Source organism: Pan paniscus, chromosome 6, assembly GCF_029289425.2.
Source record: "Pan paniscus chromosome 6, NHGRI_mPanPan1-v2.0_pri, whole genome shotgun sequence".
Classification (NCBI taxonomy): Eukaryota; Metazoa; Chordata; class Mammalia; order Primates; family Hominidae; genus Pan; species Pan paniscus.
In genome coordinates, this window is record NC_073255.2 from 187,039,764 (window position 1) to 187,063,434 (window position 23,671).

Below are 23,671 nucleotides of genomic sequence, written 5' to 3' on the forward strand. Positions count from 1 at the left end.
AGAAGAATTTTTAGTAAGGTAAAGGATATTGTAGGTAATATGTTGTAGAGGCTTTGGATATTATATCTTCTGCAGAATATTGAGTTTGTTCCAACGGGCACTTAAATTACTGGTGGATCGCTTTTGCCTTGGGAAGGCTTGATTTTAGACATCATTAGCAAGGGTTTGCTTTAATTTGTTCTTCCTTCTAGGGCAAGTCTCTCAGTGCGGAGATGCAGTACTTACTCCTAAAATATGACCCTTTTGGTATTTCAGTGGAAATATACAAGTTTACCAAGGTCTTCTAACTTGATGGACTGGAACTTGCAATTCTCTTTGCTACTGTGGGCAACTGCTGACATCTCTGATCAGCTCTTTCAACCTCCACAGAAGTTTTCCTGGGATCCTCTGGAGAGTGCCCTGTGCTTGTACAGTTCAGGGTCAGCCAAGGATTTGAAGGGAGAAATGCAGAGCTTTTGGTACCCAGCCCGCAAATCCCCACCACTCCATCTCCCCGCTCTGCAGCTCTTTTATTTTGGGGAGCTCCCATGTAAAGTTTTACCTGCTCTGGTTGTCCCAGGCTCCACCCTCCCACCCTCCAGGCCACTGTGAACATCTGCTGTGTGCCATGTCTGCATCCACACGACTGAATACTGCCTTAATGTGAAAAGTCACACCAAGATGAGACTAGTGTGGTCCCCTCATCTTAGGGGTCAGGTTCTCTGCATGAGTGTCTACCTGCATTTAGCCATTTCCCATGCCTTCAAAGTTATTTTCTTAGTATTATAATTTTGAATTTTCTATACACTTTATAAATGTTATCACAAAAAGGTTAGAGGCTGGAACCTTTCTGTAACACTCCACACCTGCTTTGATCCACCAAGGAGGAAAAACCCTGTACTGACTTAGCTCAAATTCTCCAAATCCCTGTTTTTCATCTTTCACTTTAGTGTAGAGATATTTTTAACAAACTCTAAAAGCTGCTATTATCACAGCTTTGGCCAAGACAACCCTCTCTCATCACCATCACCCCCCACCACTAATTTCTTACTGGTAGATAGACTAGAGTTTCTAGAACATACCCACACATGCTTTCCCCATTCTCCTCTGAAGCTGAAAGAGTGAGAGCTATGCAGAGACATCTGTCCCTATTCCTGAAATGTCATGGGAGATATCTTTCCTGGTGCTTAGCAATAAAAGAGAGAAAACACCATATTCGAGGTAAATAAAAACAACATTTAATGAATGACATGTTTTGAGTGCCTTGCCAGTTAGTCGCTGAATGGATCTCATTTGGTCAAATGCTTGTGTTTTCTATTATGACATTACTTAAGCTAATAGAGTTAAAATAATAGCATCAAAATTTACAAAATTATCTCCTATCTGAATGAAAATGCAAATGATTCTAACTTTTACTTCAGTAGCTCTGGAGTTTCAAGTCTGTTCACTTAGAAACAAAATGGCCTTGATTAACTTATACTTGAACTACCAATTCCCTCAAACTTAACATAAATGTAAGACATTGCCAACTAGAATACCAATATGATTTTTGGGGGAAATTACAGAATGATTTTAACTCTCACATAGAAGAAAAAAATGCCTGAGAATAACAAGGTAAATATAAAAATGAAGACTGAGGCAAAAATTGGCTCCCACATTATAGTCAAAGCCACTGTAATCAAATCAATATTTTATTCATACTGGAGTAGAAAAGTAGAAGACACGAACAGAAATAAAAATTCTGACCAAATCTTAAGGAGTGTGAATGAGAACTGAATGTATGATAAATGTTGCATGTTCAGTTCAATGGGAAATTGATCGCTTATTTAATAAGTGATTGTGGCACAAAGGCTGTCTTCAGCAAACACCAAATAACTCTGTGCTCTGCTTTGAGACACTTTTCTGAATCCGTTAGCAAGAGAAATGCTGAAGCTTTCTCAGATGTCTGCTGTGTCTAGGGAAGATGGGGGATGGCTTCAGAGCAAGAGGCCACAGGTCGGCTGTGAGCATCTGTGTCTGGCTGTTGAGCATCTCCAACAGTGGATGAGTGTCCAGGTAGACCTGAGGCTGTGCCCTGAGATTTCTGATCATCTCCCAGCACTGTCTCCACCAGCTGTACTTCCCGCCCCTCTCGGGAGAAACTAGCTAAAAGCCCCCTGCTACGCAGCTTGAAGAAAGGAAAAGAGGAATATATTGGGGAGCAGTTTCCCCAATGCCTCTTATTATCTTCCCAAATGTTGGTCAACTCCCCAGGAGCATCTTGGACCTCAAAGAAGGTGGGGTGCACCCGAGGCACATCAGTCTCCTCTTGCTGGCAGGCAGCTTCCTATCCGAGGCCTGAGACAGGATGACATCCTACTCCCTTCTCATCCTGTCCAGTATCAGTTCTTATAAACCCCGTCTGTAGGAACAGCCTTCCAGGAAAACATCATGGGCTTCAGAGTTCTCCCATAAACCAGGCAGGCTGCCTCACAAGATGTTTAAGTCACTCTACTGCTTCCTTTGCAGGCCCCCTTTCTTCCCTGCCTCCTTGCATTGGACCCCCACAAATACCTTGCTAGGGAACCCGTTTGCACATGCAGACACTCACCCCATCCACATGCTCCCATTATCAAGAGAGAAGGGAGGGGTGGCAGTGAAGGGCGAGGCAGGTTGAAAGTAGTCTGTGCCTTCTAGGAGCAGAAGGCAAATATGAGGGGCCATGAAACCCATGGAAAAAGGGGAAGTAACAGATGCAAGTCATCTCTAATCTAAGTCTACCTTGGTGAGGTGGTGTGACCTCCTCTGCCCAAGTCCACTTGCATCTCTAGGGGCTTCCATGTTCTGTAGCCAGGGCAAGGGACCACCTACTTGACCACAGTCTGACTTCTTGGATACCCTGCCCCCAACTTCTCCCATCATTCCCACTAGGAAGTTCTAACGGGGCTTGTTTGTTACAGCTCAAGAGTGAATAAAAGGGCTGCTCCTCCTGCCTCCATCCCTGTTCCTGCTTGCTCTCCTCCCAGCCCAGTCTCCAACCCTCCCCGCCCAGTCTCCAACCCTCCCCATGTCTCAGCACCACTGCCATGTTCCAGCCACCAGACACAACAGGCACCTTAAACCATCATGGTGTGGGGAGAGATGAGAAGTCATCTGGTCAACAGCTTGCACGGAGTTGCCGCACCAAACGTGACTGCATGACTCCAATGCAGTCAAAAGCTGTGGAAGTTACAAAGAAGTAAAAGATACAGGCCTGCCCTCAAGAAACTTTGGTTCTATCAGAGTATAGACAAGTAACTCATGAAAGGCAATGCCAATGAGATAGAAGGTCCAATAGGAAGACAGCGTGCTGTTGGGGCACAGAGGAGGGAGGACCCAGATGTTCTGGAAGAAGGAATGAAGGAACTGGAATGTGATCTGGGCACACTGGACCCTGTCCTCAAGCCCCATGCCCCTCTTCCTACACCAGACGTCATGACCTGGAGACTGGGAAGCACTCCATGGGATGGAAAGAGAAACAGAGGGCTGGACACAGGGGTGCAAGGGCTGATGGTGTCCTTGGCTCAAGTCCAGCACAGGCTCAAAGGTCAGCCTTCCCCAGCAGGCATCTGTGGGCTTCCTCAGATTCCTTCTGGATCTGGGACAGTCCTTCCAGCCACGACTCCTCACCAGGCACGTCCTCAGAGCCTTGGCCCTGGCTTACTTGCCTTTCCTGTAGTTCTTTCAGCCGAAAGTTTTGCTGGGTATATTGGTAAGCCTTGTTGCTGTAATAATCTCCTTCGTTTTCCCACATAATGGCTTCAACTTTCTCCATGAGCTCTCGCAGTTGGGCCTCCTGCTCCTCCCCCTGTGCCCTGTTGTTGAAGCCGCAATGGCGCCGTGCAAGGGTCACATCCAGCCAGGCAAGGGCCTGGTTGTTGGTCTCTCGCACATAGTCTTCCAGGGAGCCGCCAGCCAGGTCTTCCTTCCGGGTGAACACCAGGATGGTGTGACCCAGAACCCCCACTCCAAAGACCTCCTGCAGGCGCCTGACCACCTGCTGATCCTCATCCGTGAACCGGCCCAGTTGTGTCACCAGGAGCACGGCGTGGGGCCCTGGGGCAGATAAGACGATGGCTTGGCAGATAGCGTCTGCCACCTCTGGCGAGACCTGGGGGGACAGAATGTTGGGTGTGTCAATCACCTCAAGCTCCTTCCCAGCCCACTCTCGGCTCCGTCTCTGGGAGGTCTTGGTCACGGGTCTGGTGCTGAGTTTAGACTCGAAGACGTCCCTGCCGAGGATGCTGTTTCCTGTTGCACTCTTCCCACTTCCTGTTTTCCCCATGAGAATGAGCCTCAGTCTCCTTGGGGTCTTCTGTTCTTTCTCCCTTAGACCTAGAAATATCCAAAGAAAGCAGAGGGAACTGGGGTAAGGGCCCATGTACCCCATCTTGTCATCACCAGGAGCCTCTGGGTGTACCCCCAGACTGCAGAGGCAGATTGTCAAAGACCAACATTTGCCCTGAAACCAGCACTGGGCCACCATTCTGGGCCCACATCCTTGAAGGTGGGGCTGAACGTTCTCTCCCAGTGCAAGAGCAGAGCCTAGAAAGAAGAGTGAGACTTGGCCAATAGAACACCAAGAAACCCAATACCAAAGTTTTTAGATATGACTGGGGAAGAAGGCAGGAAGGGAATTCCCTTCTCCTGGCCTTGCGGGTCCCAAGACCCAGAGCACATAAAGAAGTGACAAGTAATAGCTGGTTTCCCAGTCTTGTCCCCACTGAAGACATTGATGTATCTCAGATGACAAAGCATGAAGCTGGCATGTGGCAGCATGGGCGTGGCCATCTCCTGAATCTCCTGGGCACCAACAGGCCTTGCTGTGGCCTGACAGCCACCCTTGGCTCTGACCCACATGCCAATTCTAACTGAGTGACATTGGGCCCCCTCCAGCTTCCCCAAGGTGGCTGGAAGGAATTTGAGTGAATGGGCAGAAGTCTGGGCAGTAGATCTTCATCCCCACCCACCTAGCCCAGTGCAGAGCCAGAGGAGACAGGAACCCCCATCTGAGCAGCCTGGAGCTAGCACACACCACTGGACTTTACTAAAGCCAAATGCATCACTTGAGCTCTGGAGAGGATTCTTAAAAGAATAGCTAACGTTGATTGCTACAACAAAAGGTCAAACAGGTGTTACACAGGTATTGGTAATGTCCCTATTGTAGTAGGTTAACGTGGCTTTTTCCAGATGGCTCAGGCCATTTAAGTTCATAAAGTAAAACGTCATTCATATTAAAATACATAGTGAATCACAAATCATTTCTTCTGGCCAGGAAAGGGCTGGGTTTCCAGCATTTGTAAATCCTGCCTCCCCAGGATGAATGACGAAGTTGAGCCCATGAAAGTTAAGCGCCTGACCCTGTGCAATGGCTTTTGGGAAAGGGACGCCCTCAATAAGGCAGAGCCCAGATCTGAGGCAGCAGCCAAGTACATTCTGCTTGTTCACAAGGCGCTTTCAAACTTACAACTGTGACAGCTCCACTTCGGAGTCAGCCAAACACCCATACAGGGTCTGTTGGCATCCAAGCCTCAGTCCAAGGCCACTTATTTTCGTCACACCCACTGTCAGCACATCCATCCTGAGGAAGAACATCTACCATGTGAAAGCATTTCCTTTGGGACTGGCATGGTGATTTAGTCATTGGTGCTATTTCTCGCCTCCTTTTATCTACCATACCTATCCAGGGGTCTTTTTTCTTATTTCTGGCTGGTGATAAGAAGGGCCCTACCCCAAAGGCCTCTGATGGTGGCTGAGGGGGGTAAATTTCTGTGACTGGGGGACGTCAGCTGCCTCTCCAAGCACACTATGGCGGTGGAGCTGTGTCCCACCTGCACCCCAAATGTTTCCCACCCGCTCCCCTCTCCTCATTCATTTTACCTCCTGACAGCTCCAGCACAGGATCCTGGGACAGCTCTTCTGGGGGATTCTCCTGGGGAATTTGTTCATATTCTTCTTCCTCCATCTACAAAAAAAAAAAAAAATCATGTTCTACTGACTTTCCAAATGAGTTTCAATAGCCACCTGCTTTTCGCCTTTCTCTTGCCAGAGGAAAGTTTTTTGCATTAGTTTAGGGTTGGGGTGGGACTGAGTGAGGCAATGGAAGAAGGGGTCTAAGACACTCTCTGCTGGCATTAGGGACCCTATTTCTTTAGGGATGCTATCCCTCGCCCCCTTCATTGTGGTCTCCATCATAAGTTTAAGAGATTTTACAGATAAAGGTGCAACTGGCCTGGGAGCTGAGGAATGGATGAAATTTGGATAGACAAAGGGTCTGGAACTGTTCTGGGAGGTGGGGGGAGGTGGAGGGGGAGGCAGTGGGGAGAAGGTGGAGGAAGGGAAGAAGGAGGAGGTGGAGGAAGGGAAGCACAGAAGCAGGTGTGATTCTGATCCTGTGCGCCCTGGGAGCAGCAGGAAGGCCTGGTGTGCCTGGAGGACGTGAATGAGTAGGATGTTGTTGGGAGGGGCCACTTGGTGGGCCTTGGGGCCAGACTTTGGAGAAGACTGTGCAGTGAGGGTTACAGAGGACTGGGATTGCAGGGGCTGAGCTGGGAAGGAAGCCAGAGACCTCAGGGGAGATGCAGCCACCAGTTAGCTCTGTCTGGGCCTCAGCATCCCATCAGTAAGAATGTTGGGCCTGAACTAGATGCCTGTGAATGTGTCTTCCCCTATTAAGGTCTCAACATACTTCATAACATTTTTTAGAGCAATTCTTAGTCCTTTTTGCAAATTAGGGCCACATCATTCCCAACCAGGAACTCCTGTCCCCTTTCCCATGACAGCAATGTGTCCTGGCTTCATAGACTAACACAGTTCTCTGTGTCAAGATCCCATAAGGTTCTCTCTGCTGGATTTTCTCTGTGGGACTGAGGAGGAAGTTGCATGGTCCATGACTATTTTTCCAGATCATGTAGGACATTCACAACCAGATGAAACAGATCCAGATGAAGGGTCTGGGGTGTGGGGAAACCTAAGTCCAGGGGAACCTGATAGACATGTTTTTCTCATTGCCACATTGTTAGATGTTTGTTCTACTCTGTTCACCTGGCAAACACTCCAGTCCTCCCCAGATCCCAGGAGTATATATGCGGATATTGCTTTATGATTGGTAAAGATCAATTTTGCAGTTCTGGGCTGGGCATGGAGGGAGTCCAGGAAGGTCTGTTGACTTTCTAGGAAGAAAGAAGAAGCAGGCCAGGCGGACAGCCTTACTCAGACCTGAACAGCCAGATTCTGGAAGGAGTACAATATTTCACCTACCAAAGGGAGTTAGTTCTTTCTAACTGGTGGCCTCTCAATCTCTTTGTCCCTGGCTTCCTTACATCCCTGGTGGAAATTGAGGCAGCACTTTACCAATGTAATCTCATTCCTCCTTTAGAGAGAACGGGCAGGCAGCTTAACAGGAAACAACAGCCGGGTGGGACTAGGCTGTGGCATGCAGGAACCTGCACTGTGCCTTCGCAGGGTTCGGGGAATGGGTCTGCACGCAAGGCACCTCCCTGCCTCCTCCTAGACCCTCCCCGGAATGGCACCTCCCATGTTGGCCACAGTGTGCATTGTCTCCAACACAGAAGATGGAACAGATAGTACCATCCTTGTCATATTGCTCTGGAAGAAAGCAAAACTCAGAGAAGCATCTTGCCAAATATTAAACAGTGACTTTGTCACAAGGCAAAAAGTTCTCCAGACGTGTTGGTCACAGCTCTTTTTATCACATTACAAACCTGCACACACCACAGCACACACAAATACACAACACACACACATACACAAAACACATGTACCACTCACACACATGCAGGTGAACACACAAACACATACACAAACACAAATATACATACACAACACACACAACACTCACATACACACACAACACAAACATCACACACACAAACACCACTCACACACATTCATGTTAACACATACAAACATGTAAACACACATGTACAACACAAACACCCACACATACACATCCAAATATGACACGCACAAATACTCAGACTTACCTCTGCACCAGCTCACAAGCAAGAGAAAGGACCACGTTTCTGGTCTCCCGGCCACGCACTCTCACGGAGGAGGCAGAGAAAAGCTTCCACGGTGTATGAACACAAGGAGGACAAGGCTGAAGTTTGCTTATATTTTCAGCAAAATGTTTTCAGAGAGCTGGGCTGGAGACCTGCCCTTGAAAGAGCAGTGTCCGCTGGGGATGGAGGAACAGGAAGTGGGTAGGAGCACCGGCCTTCCTGAGTCAGTAGAGTCTGCTGTTGCACTTTGCAGCCTCGGAAGTAGAAAAAGGGAGGATACCAGTGGTGGGATTATTTTTATCCTGAGCCAGGGTAACTAGAACTCAGAGCTTAAAAAGAAGCAGATGCCTCAGTAAGATTTGTGTCAGGAGGAGTGACTTTTCCTGATCTCTCTTTTCTGAACCCCACCTCCTCCCCAGGGAACTTCTATGCCTCAGTATTGGGGCAAACAGTCATTGTCTCCTTTCTTCCCCAACCTCTCCTTCCTTTAATAGTTTCTCTCAGGACAAGGTCTGACACTCATTACCTCTAAGGCATGAATCATTGGTAATTACAATTGTTACAGCTTCTAGAAGATCTGCACTATAAGAAAAGGGAAAATACAAAAGAATGTCTAAAATGTAGGATTAAAGAGAGCACTTGTTATGGGGGAAGAACAATATTTTAAACACAGGCCAAGGGAGAAAACACCTCAGCATCCTCAAAAACATGTTTTCTAGGACTTTACTGACAGATCTGATAACTGTGGCTAAAGGGAAGCCATTGAAGGAAGAAATTCAGAACATAGGAGCATAGGTGATGATATTGTTACCACATGATTTTAAAATGTTAAGATTCCCTAAAAAAATTCCACTCAATCTACTATAATAGTTCTAATTTTCTTTGGTTCTGTTCTGGTTGATAGTCATGGTGTATTTACTAAAATTGTTACATAGTATGTGTGTGTGTACATATATATATCTTCTAATGTTCTATTTAAATTATTCTGTAAATACCCTGACACAATTAATTTTTTTTGAGACAGAATGTCATTCTGTCACCCAGGCTGGAGTGCAGTGGTGTGATCTCAGTTCACTGCAACCTCATCCTCCCAGATTCAAGCGATTCTCATGCCTCAGCCTCCCAAATAGCTGGAATTACAGGTGTCCGCACACCCGGCTAATATTTTGTATTTTTAATACAGACGGGGTTTTACCATGTTGGCCAGGTTGGTCTCAGACTCCTGACCTCAAGTTATCTGCCCACCTCGGCCTCCCAGAGTGTTGGGATTATGGGCGTGAGCCACCGCGCCTGGTGTAACATGATTAATTCTTTTTTTTTCTCGAGACGGAGTCTCGCTCTGTCGCCCAGGTTGGAGTGCAGTGGTGCGGTCTTGGCTCACTGCAAGTTCCACCTCCCGGGTTCACGCCATTCTCCTGCCTCAGCCTCCTGAGTAGCTGGGACTCCAGGTGCCCACCACCACGCCCAGCTAATTTTTTGTATTTTTAGTAGAGATGGGGTTTCACTGTGTTAGCCAGGATGGTCTCGATCTCCTGACCTCGTGATCTGCCCACCTCGGCCTCCCAAAGTTCTGGGATTACAGGTGTGAGCCACCACGCCCAGCCACATAATTAATTCTTAAAAGTCATGTGTTGATCTTTACCATTCCATTGCCTAAGTATTTAGAAAGTATTTAGAATGTTATTACTCCACCCATAATTGAAATTAACCATCTATTTTGAATTTTAATCATTTCCATCTTCTGCAAGCTGACCCTGGAGAGTTGCCCAGACCTGCAGTTGACTGAGCCAGGGATCAATCAGCTCAGCGTTTAGCCATGAGAATTGGGAAGTGTTTGTTACCGCAAGGTAATCTGGCCTAATCTGATTGATACAGCATATAAATCTGATGTTGGTTCTTTTGGTTTGTTTTTTATTTTTTGCTGACTCTCACTTTTGGTGATTTCTTTTCTGGAATTACATTCACAGTCTTTGATTGTGAACTTAAGTATGGAAATCCTTGGGATTGAAATCAAGGTGGCTTTACTCCAGAGAAGATTTGTGTACATTTTTATCAGGAACTGACAAGGGGGTGCTGGTACTACTAAACTGAGACCACTTCAACCCCATTTTCAGATTTCTGGCTTAATGCAGAAATTCCTCAATCTACAACTCACTTTACAACTGATTCCAAATTTAGGCTCCAGAGAGTATGGCTGAGAGCTTCATTTGCTCTTGGGGCAACCAATCTTCCCTTTGAGTTTATGGCTCTACTCCCGTTTCAGTTTATTTATTTATTTATTTATTTATTTATTTGGTTATTTAAAAAAATTTTGCCCACATGGTGTTATCCCTCACTTCCTGCAAGCCAAATAATGTAGTCCATTGTTTTGTTGAGGGAGGACTTCTCTATGCTAATGTCTTAAACACGGCATATTTACAAAGAATGTAATTCACAATCTCTGTTATGATCTTGTTTCTTTTTTTATTATTATTATACTTTAAGTTCTGGGGTACATGTGCAGAACGTGCAGATTTGTTACATAGGTATACACGTGCCATTGTGGTTTGCTGCACCCATCAACCCATCCTCTACATTAGGTATTTCTCCTAATGCTATCCCTCCCCCAGTCCCCCATTCCACAACAGGCCCCGGTGTGTGATGTTCCCCTCCCTGTTCCATGTGTTCTCATTGTTCGATTCCCACCTGAGTGAGAACAGGCAGTGTTTGGTTTTCTGTTCTTTTGTTAATTTGCTGAGAATGATGGTTTCCAGCGTCATCCATGTCCCGGCAAAGGACATGAGCTCATTCTTTTTTATGGCTGCGTAGTATTCCATGGTGTATATGCACCACATTTTCTTTATCCAGTCTATCATTGATGGGCATTTGGGTTCATTCCAAGTCTTTGCTATTGTGAACAGTGCCACAATAAACATAGGTGTGCATGTGTCTTTATAGTAGAATGATTTATAATCCTTTGGGTATATACCCAGTAATGGGATTGCTGGGTCAAATGGTATTTCTAGCTCTAGATCCTTGAGGAATTGCCACACTGTCTTCCACAATGGTTGAACTAATTTACACTCCCAACAGTGTAAAAGCGTTCCTGTTTCTCTACATCCTCTCCAGCATCTGTTGTTTCCTGACCTTTTAATGATCACCATTCTAACTGGCGTAAGATGGTATCTCATTGTGGTTTTCATTTGCATTTCTCTAATGACCAGTGATGATGAGCTTGTTTTCATATGTTTTTTGGCTGCATAAATGTCTTGTTTTGAGAAGTGTCTGTTCATATCCTTCACTCACTTTTTGATGGGGTTGTTTGTTTTTTCTTGTAAATTTGTTTAAGTTCTTTGTAGATTCTGGATATTAGCCCTTTGTCAGATGGATAGATTGCAAAAATTTTTTCCCATTCTGTAGGTTGCCTGTTCACTCTGATGATAGTTTCTTTTGCTGTGCAGAAGCTCTTTAGTTTAATCAGATCCCATTTGTCAATTTTGTCTTTTGTTGCCATTGCTTTTGGTGTTTTAGTCATGAAGTCTTTGTTCATGCCTATGTCCTGAATGATAATGCCTAGGTTTTCTTCTAGGGTTTTTATGATTTTAGGTTTTAGGTTTAAGTCTTTAATACATCTTGAGTTAATTTTTGTATAAGGTGTAAGGAAGGAGTCCAGTTTCAGTTTTCTGCATATGGCTAGACAGTTTTCCCACTACCATTTATTAAATAGGGAATCCTTTCCCCATTGCTTGTTTTGGTCAGGTTTGTTGAAGATCAGATGGTTGTAGATGTGCGGTGTTATTTCTGAGGCTTCTGTTCTGTTCCATTGGTCTATATATCTGTGTTGGTATCAGCACCATGCTGTTTTAGTTACTGTAGACTTGTAGTATACTTTGAAGTCAGGTAGCGTGATGCTGTACTACAAGTCTACAGAACTTTGTTCTTTTTGCTTAGGATTCTCTTGGCTATGCGGGCTCTTTTTTTGGTTCCACATGAAATTTAAAGTAGTTTTTTCTAGGTTGGTGAAGAAAGTCAATGGTAGCTTAATGGAAATAGCATTGAATCTATAAATTACTTTAGGCAGTATGGCCATTTTCACAATATCGATTCTTCCTATCCATGAGCATGGAATGTTTTTCCATTTGTTTGTGTCCTCTCTTATTTCCTTGAGCAGTGGTTTGTAGTTGTTCTCCATGAAAAGGTCATTCACATCCCTTGTAACTTGTTTCCTAGGTATTTAATTTTCTTCATAGCAAATGTGAATGGGAGTTCACTCACGATTTGGCTTTCTGCTTGTCTATTATTAGTGTATAGAAATGTTTGTAATTTTTGTACATTGATTTTGTATCCTGAGATTTTGCTGAAGTTTTTTTATTAGCTTAAGGAGTTTTGGGGCTGAGATGAGGGGTTTTCTAAATATACAATCATTTCATCTGCAGAGACAATTTGACTTCCTCTCTCCCTATGTGAATACCATTTATTTCTTTCTCTTGCCTGATTGCTCTGGTCAGAACTTCCAATACTATGTGAATAGGTGTGGTGAGAGAGGGTATCCTTGTCTTGTGCCAGTTTTCAAAGAGAATGCTTCCAGCTTTCACCCATTCAGTATGATATTGGCTATGGGTTTGTCATAAATAGCTCTCATTATTTTGAGATATGTTCCATTAATACCTAGTTTATTGAGTGTTTCTAGTATGAAAGGGTGTTGAATTTTATCGAATGCCTTTTCTGCATCTATTGATATAATCATGTGGTTTTTGTCATTGGCTTTGTTTATGTGATGGATTACATGTATTGATTTGTGTATGTTGAACCAGCCTTGCATCCCAGGGATGAAGCCAACTTGATCGTGGTGGATAAGATTTTTGATGTGCTGCTGGATTTGGTTTGGCAGTATCTTATTGAGGATTTTCACAATGATGTTCATCAGGGATATTGGCCTGAAATTTGTGTGTGTGTGTGTGTGTCTGTTTCTGCCAGGTTTCAGAATCAGGATGACTCTGACTCATAAAATGAGTTAGGAAGGGGTCCCTCTTTTTCTATTGTTTGGAATAGTTTCAGAAGGAATGGTACCAGCTCCTCTTTGTATCTCTGGTAGAATTTAGCTGTGAATCCTTCTGGTCCTGGGCTTTTTTGGTTGGCAAGCTATTAATTACTGCCTCAATTTCAGAACTTCTTGTTGGTCTATTCAGGGATTCGACTTCTTCCTGGTTTAGTCTTATCCATTTCTTCTAGATTTTCTATTTTATTTGCATAGAGCTTTTTATAGTATTCTCTGGTGGTAGTTTGTATTTCTGTGGGATCAGTGATGATATCCCCTTTATCATTTTTTATTGTGTCTATTCGATTATTCTCTCTTTTCCTCTTTATTATTCTGGCTACTGTTCTATCTATTTTGTTAATGTCTTCAAAAAAAAAAAAAACCAGCTCCTGGATTCATTGATTTTTTTAAGGGTTTTTCGTGTTTCTATCTCCTTCAGCTCTGGTCTGATCTTAGTTATTTCTTGTCTTGTGCCAGCTTTGGAATTTGTTTGCTCTTGTTTCTCTAGTTCTTTTAATTGTGATGTTAGGGTGTTGACTTTAGATCTTTCCCACTTTCCGATGTGTGCATTTAGTGCTATAAATTTCCCTCTGAACACTGCTTTAGCTGCGTCCCAGAGATTATGGTACGTTGTGTCTTTGTTCTCATTGGTTTCAGAGAACTTTGTTATTTCTGCCTTAATTTCGTTATTTACCCAGTAGTCATTCAGGAGCTGGTTGTTCAATTTCCATGAACTTGTGCAGTTGGGTGAGTTTCTTAATCCTGAGTTCTAATTAGATTTCAGTGTGGTCCAAGAGACTGTTTGTTATGATTTCCATTCTTTTGCATTTGCTGAGGAGTGTTTTAGTTCTAATTAGGTGGTCAATTTTAGAATAAGTGCTATGTGGTGCTGAGAAGAATGTATATTCTGTAGATTTGGGGTGGGGAGTTCTTTAGATGTCTATTAAGTCCTCTTTGTCCAGAGCTGAGTTTAAGTCTTGGATATTCTTATTAATTTTCTGTCTTGTTGATTTGTTTAATACTGACAGTGGGGTGTTAAAGTCTCCCACTATTATTGTGTGGGAGTCTTAAGTGTCTTTGTAGGTGTCTAAGAACTTGTTTTATGAATCTGGGTGCTCCTGTATTGGGTGCATATACATTTAGGATAATTAGCTCTTCTTGTTGCATTGACCCCTTTACCATTACGTAATGCCCTTCTTTGTCTTTTTTGATCTTTGTTGGTTTAAAGTCTGTTTTATCAAAGACTAGGATTGCAAACCCTGCTTTTTTTTTGCTTTTCGTTTGCTTGGTAAATCTTTCTCCATCCCTTTACTTTGAGCCTATGTGTGTCTTTGCACATAAGAATACAGCACCCTGATAGGTCTTGACTCGTCATTCAATTTTCCACTCTGTGTCTTTTAATTGGGGCATTTGGCCCATTTACATTTAAGGTTAATATTGTTATGTGTGAGTTTGATCCTATCATCATGATACTAGCTGGTTATTTTGCACATTGGTTGATGCAGTCTCTTCATAGTGTCACTGGTCTTTATATTTTGGTGTGTTTTTGCAGTGCTCATACCAGTTTCTCCTTTCCATATTTAGTGCATCCTTAAATAGCTCTTGTAAGTCAGACCTGGTGGGAACAAAATCCCTCAACATTTGCTTCTCTGTAAAGGATTTTATTTCTCCTTCACTTATGAAGGTTAGTTTGGCTGGATATGAAATTCTGGGTTGAAAATTCTTTTATTTCAGAATGTTGAATATTGGTCCCCACTCTGTTCTGGCTTGTAGGGTTTCTGCAGAGATCCACTTTTAGTCCAATGGGCTTCCCTTTGTAGGTAATCTGACCTTTCTCTCTGGCTTCCCTTAACATTTTTTCCTTCATTTTAACCTTGGGGAGAACCTGATGACTATGTGTCTTGGGGTTGCTCTTGTCAAGGAGTGTCTTAGTGGTGTTCTTTCTATTTTTTGAATTTGAATGTTGGCCTGTCTTGCTAGGTTGGGGATGTTCTGGATAATATCCTGAAGTGTGTTTTCAACTTGGTTGCGTTCTCCCTGTTACTTTCAGGGACCCCAGTCAATCCTATATTTGGTCTTTTCAGATAGTCCCATATTTCTTGGAGGCTTTGTTTCTTTTCAAATCTTGTCTTCACACCTCATTTCAGTAAGTTGATCTTCCATGTCTAATATCCTTTCCTCTGCTTGATTGATTCAGCTAATCAATCCCTTTTTAATTGAGTGTTTTTATATGAACAGTGCCTTATCAGCATCTGTGAAGATGATCAGATGATTTTGCTCCTTACTTTTATTAATATGATTAATTATATTGTTAGATCCCCTAATATTAATTCATATTTCCATTACCAGAATGATCTTACTTCATCATGGTATATGAGTTTTTAATACATTGTTGAATTTTATTTCAAATATTTTTTAATTTTTTCATTGATACTTATAAGTTAAATTAACTACATTTTATTTAATGTGCATTGTTTATCTGGTTTGCATATCAAAGCTGTGACCACTAGTGAAGGCAGTAAGCTGTATCTCGAAAATCAGAAGTAACACATATGCACTTGGGGGAATAGCTATACATTCAAGCACACAGCTATATTTTATCAGTCACACCCCAAATAGATAGAAACCTGTAATGAAAAAAAAAAAACATAGGTTTTAATTTCATACATGCCTCTTCTACCTGTAGGGTCTCAGCCAGTACTTCAAGTTGTCTTGAAGGCTTACAAGATCTTTGATTTACTGGCAAGGGATCTCAAGTAACATTGCATCAGACCAAAGAACTATCAAAAACTGTAAAGGTCCTCAGATTTTACCCTGTATGCAAGCTAACAAGTTAGTCTGCTGACAGTTTCCTGGGTACTAGCAGAAGACATGAGACTTCTGGGTCAGAGCCAAAGATAGTTTATTACCCACAGAAATATCAGTGATCATGTATGCCAAGGTGGGTTTATATAGGAGTAGACTTCCCCAATAACCTCAAAATTCATCAGAAGGTCTGATGAAGGTCTGAGTTATTCATGCCCACTCAAGCACATTCATGTAAGTTAATAAATATCTGCGATGTAGATGGATTCTACTTAAATGTGGTGCTTCATTCATAGAAAAACACTCAACTTAAATATGGTGCCATCATCCATACAAAAACACTCAATTTGAAAAGTGCACAAACTAACATCATTTTATTGTGGCCCTACTAAAGTATAGTCAAACTGAAGTCTTTATCCCTGATTCTTCCTTTGATACTTTATGATCCAGTAGCAGTGGTCTGGTTCACTCTCCAGATATATACAGTAGACTTGTTCAGTTGTTTCTGGCAAGCATTGGCCCTGAAAGTTACTGTGCAGTTCCTTGAGAATCTTCTGGGTCTAGTCACAATCTGTAAACCATGGTAAGAGTCCTGCAGAGCCCTGGATGTTCCCCTAGAGACACTATCAGACTCCCATCATATCTCTGTTCCCCACAATGGCTTGCTGAGATGGTTTGTATATTTGTCCCCTCCAAATTTCATGTTGAAATTTCAGCCCCAGTGTTGGAGGCGGGGTCTAATGGGAGGTGTTGCAGTCATGGGCACAGATCCCTCATGAGTGGGTTGGTGCCCTCCCCTCAGTAATGAATGAATTCTTGCTCTATTAGTTCATGCAAGAGCTGGTAGTTTAAAAAGAACCTGGGACAGCGTGCAGTGGTTCAATGCCTGTAATCCCACCACTTTGGGAGGCCGAGGCAGGCAGATTGCTTGAGCCCAGGAGTTTGACACCAGCCTGGGCAATGGCAAAGCTCCATCTCTACAAAAAATACAAAAATTAGCCAGGCATGATGGCATGCACCTATAGTCCCAGCTACTTGGGAGGCTGAGGCAGGAGGATCACTTGAGCCCAGGAAGTGGAGGTTGCAGTGAGCAGAGATCATACCACTGCACTCCAGCCTGGGTGACAGAGCAAGACCTCCATCTCAAAAAAAGAAAAGAGCTTGGCAACTCTCTTGATCCCTCTCTTGCCATGTGATACACCTGCTCTCCCTTCTCCTTCTACCATGATTGGAAGCTTCCTGAGGCCTCACCCAAATCAGATGCCTGGCCCTATGCTTCTTGTACAGCCTGAAGAACTGTGAGTGAAAATAAATCTCTTTGCTTTATATCAGTCTCAGGTATCCTTCTACATCAGTACAAAATGGACTAATACACTGACCTTGGCATGAAGCCGTTTCATGTGCAGTGATTACCAAGTTGTCTGAGTCTGGTGAAATAAAACACTCTATTAGTTCGCATACAAGTTATATGCTGTGGATTTATTACTTACAAATGGGCAGAAGGGACAATGGAAGCCTAGGATTCATTGCAAGCTGGTCCTCCAAGATTCAGGAAAGCTGCCTGGGGTGAATGAAGTCTTGAATGTCTTTTTCCTACTTGCACTGCAGCTGAGGGACCACCAAAAGCAACCTGCCCTGGTTTTATATTCTGGGGTAACCTGAATCACTGGAATAAAGCATTGAAGGACATTCTGATTCTAGCGACACTCTGGAACAGAGTCTGAGCAGTCCTTGCCAGCTCCCCCTTATCTCAAAACATTGCATTTCCAGCGCATTCTTCAGTTATTCTTGAGAACTACAAGTGAGAAAGGGGTGAGGGGAACTGGGTTGATCCAAGGCCCCCCAGAGAATGGTCCTGCACATGGCTCCATTTGTATATCTTCTCTGCATCTCAGGAATATGACAGACATCCACTGGACCCTTTTTTAGAGACAATAGAGGAGCTACTATGTTTACACATCAGGAAGAAAGCCTAGAAAGGTTCTGTGAGGGACCTCAGAATGGAAGCTATGACTGTTTGGATTGGTGGAAGTAAAGACAGAGAGTGCAAGTGAGGAGGTCTCTGTTGAAGGGGCAGGATGTCTACATGCAATCTCAGGGTGTCACAGGGTTTCAGTTGCCTCTTTTTCATGGCCTTTTCTGTTTCCAGCCTGCTGTGCTAACAAAGCCTTGATAAAAAGTATATATTCTAAGCCCCTGAAATTGATCCTGAACCCCAGGACATTCCTCTCAGGATTTGCATTTGGGGCAGATGGCGGCAGCAGCTAGAGGAGGCCTGGTAAGTGAAAAGTCCATGTCATTGGGCCTGTGCAGAGCTTCCACCTGTCACCATGGCTATTCCATGCACTTGCCCATTGTGCCAGCATCGACAGGGCTTCTGTCTGCTCTGGTCAGCTGGCTGATTCATTTTGTATTTGTGATTATTCTAATGTCTCTTCCAAGGTGAACATTCTCTGGTAGGAGTAAAACGAGATCTTCACACTTTCTGTGCCTACCCATGTGTTGGTCCCCATGCTTCCACACCAGACCTCCTTGTCCTCAATTCTCCATTCTTTCTCTGTCCAGACCCCTTGACAGCCATGGGTCTGTGTCCCTTCTAACACTGGCACACTACTTTTTTCATACAAAATGTAAATCATTCAAAACATTGATCATTGAGAGGATTTTCCTGCACCACCCAGGCCTTTGAATAGGACTGTAGAGCAGCCGCTGTCCTTTTTTTTTTTTTTTTTTTTTTTTTTTTGAGATGGAGTCTCACTCTGTCACCCAGGCTGGAGTGCAGTGGCGTGATCTCGGCTCACTGCAAGCTCTGCCTCCCGGGTTCACGCCATTCTCCTGCCTCAGCCTCCCGAGTAGCTGAGACTACAGGCACCCGCCACCACGCCAGGCTAATTTTGTTTTTGTATTTTTAGTAGAGATGGGGTTTCACTGTGTTAGCCAGGATGGTCTCGATCTCCTGACCTCATGATCTGCCCGCCTCGGCCTCCCAAAGTGCTGGGATTACAGGTGTGAGCCAGCCATTGTCCATTTTTAAGTTGCATCATATATTGAGCCAACAAATACATGTACCAGCCTTGGGATATTCCCTCCTTTGTCTGTGGGTCATAGGAGATTTCCCCTGTGGTCTTAGGTGTGACTGAGGCAGAGGCACTGCTACAAGAGTGATGGATGACATGAGATTTGGCTGCCTGCTCATGATTGTGCTTGCATCCCCTGCTCCTGCTAATGCCAAATCCTGGACGTGCTTCTATCTAGTGATGGACTACTCCTGGGCCTGCATCATGATGGGCGGTTCCTGCCACATGGTCACTTGATAGACCACGGTCAGATGTTCCACCTCTATTGGGTCATGGGGCTTCTTGTACTACATCTTCAGTTTGCTTTAGGACCCTTTCCTTCCCTGGGCCCCGCTGAAAGCTGGGAGCCTCTTTGTCACTTGGTATGTGGGTCAGAGCAGTATACCCAGCCATGGACTCTGCTTCCTCCAAAACCCAAAGAGATCTCAAGCATTGTGCCTCCTTCTTCATGGTGGGATGGCACACGTCCTTTATTCTGAAGTTCTTCTGGCATGACAAAGTCCACTGGGAACCTAAAAGTTTTACTGTTAGTGCAGGACCTTGAGTATTTATGTTTTTTTTCTCCTAACACTCATAGTGTATGTGTCTTACCAAGGCCTGTAAGGTACTTGCTACTTCTTCTCCTCCAGCCCATTCCTATGATGTCTATTAGCATACCAATTATGCTTCTTTTTAAACAAATGTTTTTACTTGTTGCCCTAGAGTCTGCAATATACCTGTTCAAATTACCTAAGCCTACTTTCAAATAACATTATATCACTTCACGGGTACTGCAGGTATCTTATAACAGGAATATTCCTAATTCCTCTCTCCTATTTATTGTCACAGTTCTCTCACTCATTTCATTAATCTGCATGCTATGATTGCACAACGCTTAGTTACTATTAATATTTTGAATGCACCATTATCTATTAGATCAACTATGAACAAGAAAAAAAATGTTTGTTGTACTTTTACTGATTCCCACTCCAACACTTTTTATTTCTTAATGGAGATCTAAGCTTCTGACCCATATCAGTTTTCTTCTCTCTGAAGAACTTCTTGTAATTTTTTTTCAGGGCCAATTGGCTGGTGAAGTATTTCCTTCAGTTTTTGTTTGTTTTGAGAAATTCTTTATTTCTCCTTTACTCTTGAAGGGTAATTTCACTGGATGTAAAATTCTACGTTGGTGGTGGTTTTTTTTTTTAACACTTTAAATATTTCCCTCCACTGTCTTCTTGTTGGCACAGTTTCTGATAAGCAATCCACTGTCATTCTTCTCCTTCCTCCATAGCTAAGGCATTTTATTTCCTCTGGCTTCTTTCAAGATTTTCTCTTTGTCTTTGCTTTTGTACAGTTTGAATATTATATGCCTATGTGTATATTTTTTGGTATTTATCCTGCTTGGTGTTCTCTGAGCTTCCTAAATCTGTGGTTTGGTGCCTGTCATTAATTTTATAAAGTTCTTAGCATTATTGCTTTAAATATTTGTTTCTCCCCCTCCTCCTCCTCCTCCTCCTCCTCCTTCTTTTGGTATTTCAATTATGCATGTTATGTCTTTTGAAACTATCACACAGTTCTTAGATATTCTGGTCTGTCTTTTTCTTTCATTTTTTGGGTTATATTTCAGTTTGGTAAGTTTCTATTGACATATGTCATGCTCACTGATTCTTTCCCTGGCTGAGTCCAGGCTATTGATGGCATTCTTCAAAGGCATTCTTTATTTCTTTAACGGTGTTTTTGGTTTTTCATCCTTGCGATAGTTTGCTGAGAATGATGGTTTCCAAATACCGCATGTTCTCACTCATAGGTGGGAATTGAACAATGAGAATGCATGGGCACAGAAAGGGGACCATCACACACCGGGGCCTGTTTTGGGTTGGGGAGAGTGGGGAGGGATAGCATTAGGAGATATACCTAATGTTAAATGACGAGTTAATGGGTGCAGCACACCAACATGGCACATGTGTATATATGTAACAAACCTGCACGTTGTGCACATGTACCCTGAAACTTAAAGTACAATAAAAAAAAACAGTGTTTTTGATTGCTAACACTTCCTTTTGAATCTTTCTTAAAGTTCCCATCTCTCTGCTGACATTACCCATCTTTTCTTGAATGTTGTGTACCTTTTTAATGACAACCTTTAACATGTTAATGAAATTATTTTAAATTCTGCATCTGACAATTCAAAAACCTGTGTCATATCTGAGTCTGGTTCTGTTGCTTGCTTTGTCTCTTCAGCCTGTATTTTTCTTTCCTTTTAGTGTGCCCTGTAATCCTTGTTGAAAGCCTGATGTGATACATTGGGTAATGGGAACTGAGGGAAATAGGCCTTCACTATGAGACTTTATGTTAAGTGGCTACAGATTGCATTGTGTTTGATGTTTGCTGTAACTGTAGTCAGAGGTTTCAGTTTCCTCCAGTATCCTTGTTTAATTTCCTCTGATGTCTTCAGGTGTCCCTAATGACTCCTTGAGTACCGTACCAATGCTTGCTGACTTATGATGCAGTTACATCCCAATAAACCCATCATAAGTCAAAAATATCATATGTGGAAAATACATTCAGTACCCTGATAAGCCTATCATGAAGTAAAAAAATTACAAATCAAATTATTATAAAGCAAGGACCATGTGTATGTGTCTTGTAGTTCTTTCAGCTGCAATCCACTAAGCCACGATGTGGTGGTAAGAAGCGAGGCAAGGAAAGCATTCTATACATTTAGTATTAAATCTGCCTCACTCTTTCACTGGGTCTGTGTTCCTGGGCTGTGGCCTTCACAGGTTTTCTCTTCCCTTTCCTCTCTTTTTCTCCTTCCCCTCCCCCCTCCCCTCCCCTCCTCTCCCCTTCTCTCCCCTCCCCTCCCCTCCCCTCCCCTCTCCTCTCCTCTCCTTTCCCTTCTGCAGCTCCCTACCCGCTTAGGTGATCCAGGCCAAGTCTGCTCCCCAGCTACCTCTTCTGCCTCATTTTCTTACAATCTTTCTTCTTCTCTGTGCTCTGGCCTTGCTGCATTTCTCTTAGTTACTTGAGGGTTTTATCCCATCTCTTGTGTCCATAAGTACTCTGAGGAGCTGGAACCAAGATGTTTCTCAGAAAGTGTGTCATCTAATAAAAATATCTTGGTAAATATTTTATGTGAAGGTGGAGTCCTGAGAACATGGGTCAGCAAAGGGTAAAACAACCAAATAATTATATGAACTGCTCTTAATTAGCAAGGAGTTGGCTCACTTATAAATATTTATTAAAATGGTACATAAATATCAGCAAACAGTTCTTTCAAAGAACAACCTTGCATTAGCAAGTAGGAATGCAAAGATAGGTTAATATTAGGATATTCATAAATAATTTCACGTGGTAATATATTCAAAAAGAAAAATAATTTGATCTTCTACTTATATTCTGAGAAGGCAGTTGATAAAGTTCAACCAGTATTTGATTTTTAAAGATAATTCCTTATAATACAAAATAGATAGCTGTGTCTACCTCAACATCAAATCCAGCATCATGCTTAGTCGGGAATTTGACAACCCTTCAACCTAATGTCAGGTAAAAGGAAAACATGTCATTGTTCCTTATTACCCCTACAGTTTTCTAGAGCAAGTGAATGCTACAACGATAAAACAGAAAGTAATTGCATGCATAAAAATTGTAAAGCTAGATATAAAATTATTTGCAGAAAATATGATTTCATATCTGTGAAAATCAAGAGAATAAACTGATGAACTACTATAAAAATAGGAGAATTTGGTAAGTTGGTAGGTGCAAACTAAATACAAACTATAGTAATTTACTAAGTTACAAATAAAAACTGATTAGGTATAACACATGTGATATGGTTTGGCTCTGTGTCTCCACTGAAATCTCATGTTGAATTGTAATCCCCAGTGTTGGAGGAGGGGTCTGGTGGGAGGTGACTGAATCATGGGGGAAGACTTCCACCTTGCTGTTCTCGTGATAGAGTTCTCATGAGATCTGGTTGTTTGAAAGTGTGTAGCACCTCTCCTTTCACTCTCTCTCTCTTCTGCTGGCCATGTGAATATGTGCCTGCTTCCCCTTCACTTTCCACCATGATTGTAAGTTTCCTGAGGCCCCCCCACCAGAAGCAGAAGCCAGTACAGCCCACAGAACCATGAGCCAATTAAACCTCTTTTCTTTATAAATTATCCAGTTTCAGATATTTCTTTATAGCAGTGCAAGAATGGACTAATACATCACATTTTTAAAAATAACAAAAAGATAAAATACCTAGGACAAACTTCTAAAATGTGTAACCTCTGTGTAAAGAAAACTTTAAGAAACATCTGAGGGGCTGGGCATAGTGGCTCATGCCTGTAATCTCAACACTTTGGGAGGCAGAGGTGGGTGAATCACCTGAGGTCAGGAGTTTGAGGCCGGCCTGGCCAACATGATAAAACCTTGTCTCTAATAAAAACACAAAAATCTAGCCGGGCATGGGGGTGGGCACCTGTAATTCCAGCTACTTGGGAGGCTGAGACAGGAGAATCACTGGAACGTGAGCCGAGATTGTGCCACTGCATTCAAGCCTGAGCAACAAGAGTGAAACCTCATCTCAAAAAAGAAAAAAAAAAAATAGGAAACTTCTGAGGATATGCAGCAAAAAGAACTCTCATAGAAGGCTTGATGAAAATGTGCATTGGTAGAACCACTTTGGAAAATTATCTGGGCTGGGCATGGTGGCTTACACCTGTAATCCCAGCACTTTGGGAGGCCAAGGTGGGTGGATCATTTGAGGTCAGGAGTTCAAGACC

The 23,671-nt window shown here is 43.0% G+C and overlaps 1 protein-coding gene across 2 annotated transcripts; it reads right to left on the reverse strand.

Moving 5' to 3' along the window:
* Positions 1–1,194: 1,194 nt before the first annotated feature.
* Positions 1,195–8,341, reverse strand: GIMAP6 (GTPase, IMAP family member 6). 2 transcript variants are annotated; one of them, XM_008967930.6, is made up of 3 exons: positions 8,004–8,341; positions 5,878–5,962; positions 1,195–4,108 (listed from the first exon to the last, which is right to left on the reverse strand). In XM_008967930.6, exons 2-3 carry the CDS (start codon positions 5,960–5,962, stop codon positions 4,005–4,007), a joined length of 189 nt encoding a protein of 62 aa, XP_008966178.3. In that variant the 5' UTR covers positions 8,004–8,341; the 3' UTR covers positions 1,195–4,004. The 2 variants fall into 2 exon arrangements, with proteins under 2 accessions (XP_008966178.3, XP_003815101.2); XM_003815053.5 differs by having other exon boundaries at positions 1,195–4,332; positions 8,004–8,275.
* Between the last annotated feature and the right edge of the window lie 15,330 nt (positions 8,342–23,671).